The sequence below is a fragment of the Mus musculus genome, chromosome 11, assembly GCF_000001635.26.
Source record: "Mus musculus strain C57BL/6J chromosome 11, GRCm38.p6 C57BL/6J".
NCBI lineage: Eukaryota > Metazoa > Chordata > Mammalia > Rodentia > Muridae > Mus > Mus musculus.
Window position 1 is genome coordinate 50148581 of NC_000077.6, and position 12284 is coordinate 50160864.

The 12284-nt window shown below is 51.4% G+C and overlaps 1 protein-coding gene across 8 annotated transcripts in view; it reads left to right on the plus strand.

Annotated features, from left to right (window-relative positions):
• The window catches only part of Tbc1d9b (TBC1 domain family, member 9B), a 41727-nt gene that overhangs the window by 17522 nt on the left and 11921 nt on the right, over positions 1-12284 (plus strand). For 7 of the 8 annotated variants that reach the window (XR_388552.4, XR_388553.4, XR_001780074.2 and 4 more), the window contains exons 7-15: positions 1122-1334; positions 2739-2900; positions 3342-3492; positions 4044-4258; positions 6506-6623; positions 8165-8450; positions 9837-9966; positions 10082-10180; positions 11063-11131. Coding sequence is in view for 4 of the 8 variants with exons in the window: in XM_006534458.4 (XP_006534521.1) it covers positions 1122-1334; positions 2739-2900; positions 3342-3492; positions 4044-4258; positions 6506-6623; positions 8165-8450; positions 9837-9966; positions 10082-10180; positions 11063-11131 (1443 nt within the window). In the remaining 4 variants the exon portion in view is untranslated. The remainder of the gene's footprint in view (positions 1-1121; positions 1335-2738; positions 2901-3341; positions 3493-4043; positions 4259-6505; positions 6624-8164; positions 8451-9836; positions 9967-10081; positions 10181-11062; positions 11132-12284) is intronic. The other variant, NM_001290759.1, reaches the window with a different exon arrangement.

Here is a 12284-nt window from a genome sequence, read left to right on the forward strand (position 1 = left end):
CCCCTTAGGGACACATGCCCCAGTGCAGCCAGCAGAACTGAAGGTGGCAGGCAGAGTGTGGGACCTAGGATCCTCCAGCATCTTCTCCCTGTGTACAGGAAACCCCAACTGCCTCTTGAGATGTCGTGAGACCATCAGTACACCATCTGACCACCTGAGGCTTCCACACACCGACCATGCACATGGCCACACGTACAATCATTCACATATATGCATGCACACACACATCATTTATATGACACAGACCTGCTCCTACATATACACATGCATCCACTACACATTCACATATATACTCTATACATATATACTCTATACATACCTTCACACATATAAATACCCATATCCACATATGTCCCATAGGTGTACAAACACCTATGTATGCAGGTGTATACACCCATATGTTTATTGATCACACATAAATGCACCCCACTTAGATAAAGATACATACTGCCCTGCTCAGTCTGCTCCAGCGCCTACAAACGCCTCCATTCGGTCTCATGCACACCTCAGAGCGGTTTCTATGTGCTTCATCCTGTCTCTTGCCCAGGTAAGGCCAGGTCACAGCTCAGTCACTGCCTCCCCAGAGATACCTTCAGTAACAAATAGTCAATGACTTCCTGGGCTTCCTTGTTGCCAACTCTCACCCCTCATGACTAGGCCTAGCCTGATGCCCATTGTTTGTCCCCTGCTGGAGCTGGAGCTGGGCTGCACCCGCTGAAGCCTGTGTCACTCTTCCCACATGTTGCAGTCGGAGCCAAGCTTTGGGAGGAGCTGCCTCAAACAGTTCCCTGGAGACAGAAGCCTCGGGCGCCTTGCAGTTGAAGGGCTACTCACATGGTGTAGAGGACACATGACATAGGCGGGTCATATTTTGAAAAGCCAGCAGGAACAGCTGGGTTTACATTTTACATCATCTTCCCAGAGCCTGGCCAAGGCCACTGCACACACTCACCCCTGCATGACACACATGTGCAGCTCACACGCAAGTGGCCGTGGCAGGACATCAGTCCAGCTGGGCCACTCAGTGCTTCACTGCCTTGTGCCCATGAGAGCCCTCACCCAGCTCTATCTACATCCTAAATAAGATGCAAACACCCTAAAGCATTCTTTTGCCCCCTCAGGTGACCATTGTTGAAAAAGCCGACAGCTCCAGCGTCCTCCCCAGCCCTCTGTCTATCAGCACCAAGAGTAAAATGACCTTCCTGTTTGCCAACCTGAAAGACCGTGACTTCCTGGTTCAGAGGATCTCTGACTTCCTCCAGAAAACGCCGTCCAAGCAGACGGGCAGCAGCATTGGGGGAACAAAGGCCAGTGTTTCAGACCCAGCCCCAGAGGTGAGGAAGCCACTTAGGAACAGAAGTGGGTGGGCAAGACTAGATGAAGAGCCTCCAGGTGCAGCCATCTGCTACTGCTGAGCCTGACCCCGTGGCGCATGCCGGAGGGTGAAGCATGGCCTAGGATACAGACCAGGGGTGCACCTGAGCATCCTGTAGAGCACAGAACAGTGCTACTACAAAGAATTACTGAGTCAAATACAGTGACATGTCTGTGATCCTAACACTTGACAGTCTGAGATAGGATGGTTACAGGTTCAAGGCCAGCTCAGAGAACTGGTAAGACCCTGTCTGGAAAACCAAGGGCTAGGGATAGAGCATGCACACAGCCCTGGCTTCCATTCCTGTTATCACTAAAAAGGAAGGAAGGGACATGATAGTGACACTGCCCACCTTCACCAGGCCCAATGTCTCAACGACCGGCCTAGAATTATCATCAGGCATTCTGTCCAGAGCACTGGTCATTGCCTAATCCAGCATGTTACTTTATTTCTGTTGGATATAGCTGTCTGTCCAGGGACCAAGAATAGAACAACAACCAGGCTAGATAAAACACATGCTCTTATGATTAGCATGGCCATAGATTAGTGATCCCAGAACCAGGAAGGCAGACACAAGGGGATCCCTACAAGTTCAAGGATAGCTTGAAATATATAGCAAGTTCCAGAACAGCCATGACTACATAGGGAGACCCTGTCTCAAAAAGCAAAAATGAAGGGGGCTGAAGAGATGCTGTGTCATTAAGAGCTCTTCTGGCGGACCTGAGCTTGGTTCCCAGCACCCCTCAGACAGCTCACAACCGCCTGTAACCCCAGCTCCAGGCACCCACAGTGCATGTCTACACATCAAATAAAAACTAAATTTAAAAATACTTTAAAAGGCCCAAAACCAAAAACCTCATATGCTTGTGGACTTTGTTATATCCTAGGATTATTGGTTGAAAAAAACAAACAAACAAAAACGGGATCCCTTGAAATTCTGTAAGAATTTGAGGGTGTATTTTCTGTTTCTAAAAGAAACTCTCGGGGCTGTGAGATGGCTCAGCAGTTGAAGTGCTTGCTACTAAGCCTGGTGACCGTAGTTTGGTCCCTGGAGTACACATGGTGGAAGGAGAGAACTGACGGCCACAGGTTGTCCTCTGACCTGCACACAAGTGCTATGGCACTACACACACACACACAAAGTGTGGACCCCACCTCCCGAATGCTTACTGCAGCAGGACATGACCATGAGAAGACCTGGGCAGCAGCAGGAGGGAGAGCCAGATGCACTGGTTCTCATAGGTGGCTTTGGTTTCAGCCAGAGAGGAAATGCAGACTGGGCCCCATCTGCGGCTTTGTACTTGGCCCCGCTGACCCTTGGGCAGCTCCATTAGGCACTTTCCCCTCCTGTTCTATTTTCTAGTCTCTCCCAACTCCACAGGAGGCTTCTGAGCCACCCGCAAGCCCATCCTCTCCCCTCAGCAGCCCTCCGAGTTTCAGTACCCAGGAGATTCCTACTACTTCCCAGGGCCTGCTCAAAGTCTTCCAGAAGAACTCACCCATGGAGGACCTTGGCGCCAAAGGGGTAAGGCCTGAGCACTCTCACTTCAGCTCATGCCTGAGTTGAGACCTCAGGAGGAAGGCTGGAGCCACTTCTGGGCTGGGCCTTTGTGGCCAGCACCATCCCTCATGGCTTTGTCAGGGTGTATGTGCCCCTTGATCTGCACTGGGCAGTGTCAGGTAGACCCGGCCAGGGATTAGGGACAAACACCCTGCCTGGCCTGTGTTGGGGTGCCCTGGGCCTCTAATGGGAAGGGCCATCTACTGCTGAAAAGCTTGGGGGCCAGGATAAGCCCTCAACTCCTCCTTTATAGTCATGGCTCTGAACCCTGAGCTTTGTATCCTCATTCTACGGGTGATTTCCACAGCAGGCTACTAGCCTTGCCCAGAGAGGTGGAAGGCCTGCCTACCAAGGCCCCACCACCAAGACTCTCCTCAGCTTCCCACTCCATGTTCCCTCTTTCAGGCCAAGGAGAAGATGAAGGAGGAATCCTGGAACATCCACTTCTTTGAGTACGGGCGTGGCATGTGCATGTACCGAACAGCCAAAACCCGGGAGCTGGTCCTGAAAGGCATCCCTGAGAGCCTCCGAGGGGAGCTTTGGCTCCTCTTCTCTGGTGAGTGGCCCCATTGCCCCCAGCCTTGGATTGACCAGCCTTAGCCCTCCCTCAAAGTTTTCTGTGTCTGATGTCCTGACCTTTCCCGAGGCCTTGGGTTCTATCCCTAGTACCAAAAGGAAACTCGCCTCAGGTGAGTTCCTCTGGTCCCTGAGCCAGCCTCCTGCAGTCATCCAGGCGGAGGAGGAGCTGCCAGCTCTCTCAGAACTGGGAGTAAGGACTACAGCTACAGGGCCCAGAACAGTAGATGCCAGCCCGGGTGTTGTCAGTGGGTGTCAGCACTATCAGAGGCAGGAAGATCCCCTTAAAGGCTGCATTCCTTGGGACACGCTCTGACAACATTCATACGTTTGGCCACTTGGAGCATTTCAAGAGACAGGCCTTCTGAATTTCTCAGAGGAGTCACCAGGGAAACTCGGCCTCACACCTTGTAACTGATTGCCAAGTTCTCTCTCCTCCATGGGCTATCTGTGTCTCCAGTCAGCCCTATCCCTTTTGCCCAAGTCCCAGGAGGAAGAAGAGAAAGACAGCTCCCACCTGTGTCTCCCCAGGGGCCTGGAATGAGATGGTGACCCATCCCGGCTACTACGCTGAGCTAGTGGAGAAGTCCCTGGGGAAGTACAGCTTGGCTACCGAGGAGATAGAGCGGGACCTCCATCGCTCCATGCCCGAGCACCCTGCTTTCCAGAATGAGCTCGGGATCGCTGCGCTCCGGCGGGTGCTGACTGCCTACGCCTTCCGAAACCCTACTATTGGCTACTGCCAGGTAAGGGACCTTAGCAGGGGCCCTGCGAGAATCATGTACTGTAGCCTCCCAGGGGCAGGTGCTGGGGGCCTATACACATGGTCCTGTCCATATCCTGGAGGAAGAACCTAACCCCCTCAAAAGATGTAACTTAGCCAAGTGCCTGTAATCCTCACACTTGGGAGGCTGAGGCAAGAGGATTGCTACAAGTTCAAGCTTTCCAGACCTTGTCTCAAAAACAGACCTGGTGCCTATACTCTTGGCACCTGGGAAATCCAGGCAGGAGGATCAGGTCACCAAAGCTACACAGAGAGTTTTGAGGCCAGTTTGAGCGGCACAAAACCTTGGTTTTTGCTTGCTTATTTGCTTGCCAGCTCATTTTTAAAGGGGCTGTAGTGGCTTAAGGTTAAAAGTGCTCTGCTCTTCTAGAGGACCCGAGTTCAATTCCCAGCACCCGCATCCGACAGCCTATAACAACAGCTCCAGGACATTTGATGTCTTTGGCCTCCGAAGGCATGGTGCTCGCAAGCCCACCCGCACATGGACACCCACACACATAATCTTTAAACAAGAATGAGATAATGGTGACTGTTCCCCTCAGCCCAGTGCCATATAGTAAGTTGTCATGTGTGTGTTCCTTGTCTGAGACTGGACAGAGCTTTCTATTTCTGTATATATAGTAAAGCATACATAATATAAAATTTATCATTTTATTCTCTCTTAAGTGTGTGGCTCAGTGGCGTTAAGTACATACACAGTGTTAGGTAGCCATCTCCCCACACAAAGGCTGTACTAGCAAACACACACCACTCCTCGGTCCCACTGTCTTACCTCCCCTGTACCGTTCTCCGTCTGTCTCTGGATCTGATCGTTCAGCGTTACCTCAAGTGAGTGTAATCGTACTGAATGAAAGCGGGGACAGGACTGATCCTGTGTGTGGAGGAGGGTGTTTACTATAGACTGGGGGAGAGCACAGCCAGAGGCGTCTGGAAGGGCCCAGCCTGACCTGGGCCAGCAGAATAAGCCTGGCCATGAGAGGAGAGAGCCAGGGAAAACTGAGAAAGGAAGGGGAGAGAGGGAGGAAAGAGAGGAGCTGAGGATGGAGAGACACTGCCGAGCCAAATAGCTGAGGTGGGGTCAGAAGCTGCGGGAAGGGAAGGAAGGGAAGGAAGCCCAGCCCCTGGGCTGCAGAGGTTTAGTGCATGGGTGGGGCGAGAAATGCTGAGAAAAGCCACAGATGCTGAGTGAGACTTGACCCGGGGTCCCCTGAGACCATCATTTATCCTTTTGCATCTGGCTGTTTACCTACTGTCCCCAAGAGCCATCACATTTCAGCAAGAATGTGATTTAAAAATAAAGCAAGCTTTATTTTTAAAGCTGGATGTTATTCCGCTGTAGCTGTATATGATTTCTCTCCCCGGCTCTTGATGGACAGCTGGGTCACTTGACCACTGGACTGTTGCACCTAAGGCTGCTGTGAAGCTCAGTGCATGAGTGTTCAATCTCTGCCTTCAGGCCACTGGCTGCGACCCCAGAGGTCAGATTGCTGCATGGCGGTCTGTGCGCCTTCTAGGACACACGTTCCTCATTCCCACAGCAGCTGCCACCTCTGCTTTGTCACCAGTTGGTCACAAGGGTCCTGTTCCTCTTAACGCTTGCTGGTTTTATACACACAGGAGTGGTAGACTATCTCACTAAGATTTCGATTTACGTTTCTGGTGGCTTTTGACTTTGAATCTAGTAGACTTTTCCTAGCCACGTCAAATGGTTTTCTGTCAGCCTTAGCTTGTATCTGGATTTTAAGGAAACTGGTTTCCTAAAACTTAGTTGTAAGACCAGTGTTCTGCATCACGCTACCAATTCATAGAGGCCAGCAGATTGGCTTGAAATAACTTTTTAAAATAACTTGCCCCCTTTTATGCTTCTCTTTGTTACCAGCTAATGTTGTGTAAACCCTCTTCCCCCGCTGCAGGGCTCTAGCTACACACCCACACATCAACTTGACCCAGCCCACTAAGTGGAAGTGTTGGCTGATGTCTTGTCTCTTTTTTCTTAATGCCTTCTAACCCACTTGACTGAGCTGTCTGTCTGTCTCTGTCTCATTGATTTCTTGCAAATTGGCTTATTGGCAGATTTCCCAGGGTTGGTCAGGGGCTGTTTCTTGGTACTGGGTGCTGGACCTCTCTGAAGGGGCAGGCCATTTTGCTCTGTGGCCAGCAGAGTGAGACAGACACGCTGAGACACACTTGTACTGTCTCTTCCTGGCAGGCAATGAACATCGTGACTTCCGTGCTCCTGCTCTACGGCAGTGAGGAGGAAGCCTTCTGGCTGCTGGTGGCCCTGTGTGAGCGCATGCTGCCCGACTACTACAACACCAGGGTAGTGGGTGAGTGTCCATAGGGATTCAAGGAGCTCAGGAGCTCCACGTGGGTGTGTTTGACCTTCCCCTGGCCACTCCACCCTAGCTTCCCTGCACCTCACAGCCATCATGCAGGCTCCTACCTTACAGACTAGAAGCTAAAAATGGATCTTGCCAGAAATGAGAGAAGCACAGACAACCAGCCCTCTGCCTCCAGGGTCCAGCTCCCACCTAGACCTCGTGAGGTCGTTCCCAGGACGACCGGACTGAGTCAGAGGACATCTCACATTCAGTGGGTTTTAAAAGCCATCTAGAGCCCAAATCTCCATCCATGTTTCCTAGGTCTCTTTGCCTCAGACATTTCAAGTTTCAGAACTAGAGCATGTAGTCTACCCGTGTCCCGGTCAGTGGTCCAGTTCTACTCTCAGGCACTCACATCCAGTAAAATCCATGTCGTCAAAAGGAAATGGCTTACAGACTGTCTCAGCACACCTGTGTTTTAGCTCTCAGCTGTCCTCTGCTGTTTGGTGTCCAGGGTCACCACTCGTGGGGGCCTTCAGCTTTGTATATGTTCAGAGCATTGGGAGAGGGGAGGGAAACCACTGCTTGCTTCTGTTGTTTCTAGGGGGTAAAGTCAACATTTCCTGAAAGTCAGACATCTGTAGCCATAGGCTCTATGTCCATGGATTCAGCCAAGCACTGAACAGAAACGCACAGAAGAAACTCCATCTGTACTGAACACACCCAGACTTGTCCCCTTGTTCTTCTCCAGACAGGATATAATAGCTGCATAGCTTTTCATAGCATTACACCATAGTAGGTATTATGAGTCATCCAGAAGTAACTTAAAGTATACAAGAGTAGGAGGCTGGAGAGGTGGCTCAGTGGTTAAGAGTACTGACTGCTCTTCTGAAGGTCCTGAGGTCAAATCCCAGCAACCACATGGTGGCTTACAACCATCCGTAAGATCTGACTCCATCTTCTGGAGTGTCTGAAGATAGCTACAGTGTGCTTATATATAATAAATAAATAAATCTTTGGGGCTGGTGAGATGGCTCAGTGGGTAAGAGCACCAGACTGCTCTTCCAGAGGTCTGAAGTTCAAATCCCAGCAACCACATGGTGGCTCACAGCCACCCGTAATGAGATCTGATGACCTCTTCTGGTGCGTCTGAAGACAACTACAGTGTACTTTACATATAATTAATTAATTAATTAATTAATAAATCTAAAAAAAAAGTATACAACAGTGTGTGCCTAGGTTCCCTGATGCTACTATATACCCCCTGTGTGTATCCTCATGGATGCCAAGGGACCACTGTATATTGAGCAAGTGTTCCTTTCCACACAATGGTGTGTAAGCTATAGAAAGAATGATTGCAAAGTAATTTGTTTCTTTCTGTTTTCTGCATATGCACACCTCTCAGGGCCTCACTATAAGCTGAGATGGCAGGGTTGAGTTTAGACAGGAACCACATAGTGTTCCTATACCCCAGGCCCTGGGATTCTACAGGGTGTCTGCTCAGGGCCCTGGAGCGGTGCTTGTATTTGGCCTCTTGTCCTCCTCAGGAGCCCTCGTAGACCAGGGCATCTTTGAAGAGCTCACGAGAGATGTCCTGCCCCGGCTCTCAGAGAAGATGCAAGAGCTGGGGGTGATCTCCAGCATCTCGCTGTCCTGGTTCCTGACCCTCTTCCTCAGCGTCATGCCCTTTGAGAGCGCCGTGGTCATTGTCGACTGCTTCTTCTACGAGGGCATCAAGGTGATCCTGCAGGTGGCCCTGGCTGTGCTGGACGCCAACGTGGAGCAGCTGCTGGACTGCAATGACGAGGGCGAGGCCATGACCGTGCTGGGCAGGTGACCATGCTGGGGGCGGCTTCTGCTTCCAGGAAGTTGGCAGAGAGCCCTCCCCTCCCCAGCCCTCAGCCAACATCCTATGCTATGTGCCAAGTACTAGACTAGGTCGAGAGATGAGCCAGGAGCAGGGCACAACTGTCCTGGTGGGATTCAAGATGCTGGAAGCAAAGAGGAGAGCTGGTGGGCCTGAGTGTACTGAGCTGCAGGCTGCCACTCAGCTGTAGTCTCGGAAACTGACCCCGAGCAGTCGTCCAGTGGGTGACACTCATGTTGATGTCAGGGGACAGTGGCACAGCAAGACCTCCAACCTCTAGCCAAGGCAGGGAAGTGCTTGTTTCACAAAGCTGTCCTAGTCATCTCCTCCAAGCTCAGTGCCCATTCCCCGACAGAGCAGACCCATACCAGGCTTGTGGCATGGCTAAAGGAACCTATCACCAAGCTCACACTTCCCCTGGCTTCCTCAAGCTCGTCCCACCCAGGTTCTCCTGGCATCCCTACTGTCTCAGTGCACAGCTAAACCTTTCTGGGCCAGGGCCTGCTTCAGGTGATCATGTGGGTCTCCACTCTAGTCTCTTTCATACCCCACAGGACTCTGGTCAGATCTGACCCTGCCCTCCCCTGGGCATGGGGACATCCCCCCTCTCATGGTTTTCCTCTGCACAAAGGAGCTTTCCAAGTCCCAAACCTGGCTTTCAGCTCACTCCCTACCTCACCCTCTCACTTACCCTGAATTCCTTATAGCCCAACCTGGAACACTGCGCCTGCCTGTTGAGCCAGCCCAGGGCTGTTGGGACCCTGCAGAATTGGCAAGGTTGTGGTCTACCTCCTAGCTAATATGATTCTTGGTCCTCTGATGTTCAAGACACTTAGTTGTGACCATGTTTATACCTCAGTTTCATGTGTATGTCCTACAGTGGGGTAGGCACCTGACCAGGGTGCCAGCTGGGATGGGTTGGAACCAGAAAGCCTCTTCTGCCTTGAGTGTTAGGCACATCCTGGAGAGCCTAGAAGGATAGGAAGGCCTGGTTGACCCACACTAGCCAGCCAAAGCAAGTCCATGTCCACTGGACATGGAGAAACTGTCCACTGAATGATTCTTGGCCCATTTCTTGGTAACCCAGCAGAGAGGAAGCACATTGTCCCTAAACTAGGTAGGCTCTGGAATCCACAGGCCCCTAGAAGATAACCTGACCTTCTCAGAGTTAGTGCTCAGGTGTCAGTGGGCGGCAAGATCTGTTCTCTGCTATTACCCTGATGGGAGCTCCCAGCCTAATAGGGGCCCCAGCGGACACACGACTACCTTCCTATAGGACTCCCAAGCCTGAACTCTGGCCCAGCACTTGGCTGTGGCTGTGGATCCTTTACTGCTGTCCTTTGATCTTGCAGGTACCTGGACAATGTGGTCAACAAGCAGAGCATTTCTCCACCTATCCCACACCTCCACGCTCTGCTGACCAGTGGAGATGACCCTCCTGTGGAGGTGGACATCTTTGACCTCCTGAGAGTATCCTACGAGGTCAGCTTCCTGCAGGGTTAGCCTGGCCAGCCTGTTCCCTAGGGCCTGTGGTTTTAGTTGATCGCAGGGACTTTACCCTCTGCCTTTGTCTCACTGATTCTCCGTTGGCCTGCAGAAGTTCAGCAACCTGAGGGCTGACGACATTGAACAGATGCGGTTTAAACAGAGGCTGAAGGTGATCCAGTCCTTGGAAGACACGGCTAAGAGAAGCGTGGTATGGTCACTGGTGCAGACAGTGGTAACCTCTGGCAGAGAGGGTCCTCAGGGCTAGCCTTAGTGGATGGCTTTTCCCAGTACCCTCTTCAGCCCCACCCTTCCCTGAGCAGAGTGCAGGATCCAACTTGTACTCTATCCCTGCACTGCCTTGGTGTCTGTGTCATGGCCAGGATGCTGTGTGGAATCCCACAGCACAGGTACTAGTGTGGGGAGATAGGAAGAGGCCCTGGTCACTTAGTGGAAATTTTTTCACCATGCACATCTAAGCCACAGGTCTTCTGGACTAAGGCCTCCTGGGCTGGTTTTGGTGTAAGCTTCACTTCTGTCCTGGATAGTGCCACTCTGCCACTCTGGCTAGCCTGTACCATATGCCCCTGCCTGAAGCCCTTGTCTTAGGCTGTTCAGGGGATGGACCTTTTGCCATCCCATGCACTGTTTAAACCTGTTCTTGGTCTCTGCCCTCGGCCTCCACATTCTCAACCCTCCCTTCAGGGTTCCAAGGCACTCAGGGCATTTTGCTAATTGAAGTAAAAAGACCTGCCTGGCAAATTATAGAACCCCTTCCAGGCAGCTGGAGCAAAGATGCCATCCATCAGCCCATGTCCCTCAGTGGGTCGGTCAGGAGAGAAAGAGCCCATCTAAGCACCCACCCCAGGAAGAGTTCCAGGGAGGGGAACTGCCTGGCAGGTAGTGGTGAAGGGTGAGCACACAGGTTCCCTCTCCTGAGTAGACCCACCCTCGTGTGCTTGGCCACTGGTGACAGCAAAGGGCAGCCACACCCTTGCTGCCCTTTGACACTGTTTGCATGAGAACAAGCACTTGTCTGGACTCTGGCAGGAACTTGGGCCCTCCACTACCAACATTTCATCTTTCCTTCTAGGTCCGAGCCATACCAGGGGACATCGGCTTCTCCATTGAAGAGCTGGAGGATCTTTACATGGTGTTTAAGGTGACAGTGAACACAGGGGTGGGTGGAGCTCCCCACCTCGGCTGTTAAGTCTGTCCTCAAACAGCAGCTCCTAGTCAGGAAACTCCTTGTCCCCAGTTGCAGTTCCTGTGAACCATGTGTGGCAGAATTTAATCTTTCTTGGCAATTAGTGAACAGAGTGTGCACATGAGCACCTCAGGTGTTACTCCTGAAGCCGATGCTTATAAAGACAGGGTCCCTCATTGCCAAGAGCTTACCAAGTAAGCTAGGCTGGCTGGCCCGTGAGCCCCAGCCCCCTGCTTCTGCCTCACAGCGTGTGATTCTAAAGGCACACCACCACAAGCACCATTGTTGTTGTTTTGCGTTTCGAGACAGAGTTTCTCTATGTAGCTTTGACTGTCCTGGAACTCACTCTGTAGACAGAGTGAATCTACAGAGTCACTACAGAGTCTCTGGCCTCTAACTCATAGGGATCCGCCTGTCTCTGCCTCCCAAGTGCTGGGATTAAAGGCGAGCACCACCACTGCTTGGTGCACCTTTTTTTTTTTTTTTTTTTTTTTTAGATCTCATGGTTACATGTACTTATGGTGGTGCATGTATAGAAATCAGAGGACAGCTTGTGAGTGTGGGTTCTCTCCTTTTATTGTGTGTTCCGGGGATCAAACTCATGGCATTCCATTTGGCCGCAAGCACCTTTATTCCCTGAGCTGTGTTTCCAGTCCCACACACCCAGCTTTTTTATGTTGGTTCTGGGGACCAAAGTTAGGTTCTCATGCTTGCATGACAAGCAGTTTACTGACTGTACTCTAATAGAGCACTCCTAAATAGCAGGGGGGAAAAAACAAAACAACAACAACAACAAAAATTCAACCCAACTCACACAGAAGAGGGAACACACCTACTCATTTAACTGGAAAGTTACACAGCTTCAGGCATGGCTGAGTCAGGGTACTGAAACTGGCTGTGACACTCCTCCATCCCAGTTAACCTCTGGGCTGCTTTTCCTGTAGGACTGTCCTGAGCAGCTCCTGGGTCAGGCTCTCAGGGACCCCGGTGGAAACTGAATTTTCTTTCTAAGTAGTTTTAGCAAAAGACACAGATCAGGCATTGGGATGAGTCAACCTAGGTGCTGTAGCTAAGGGGTGGTTTGGGCTGCAACAACCCAGTGATGGTG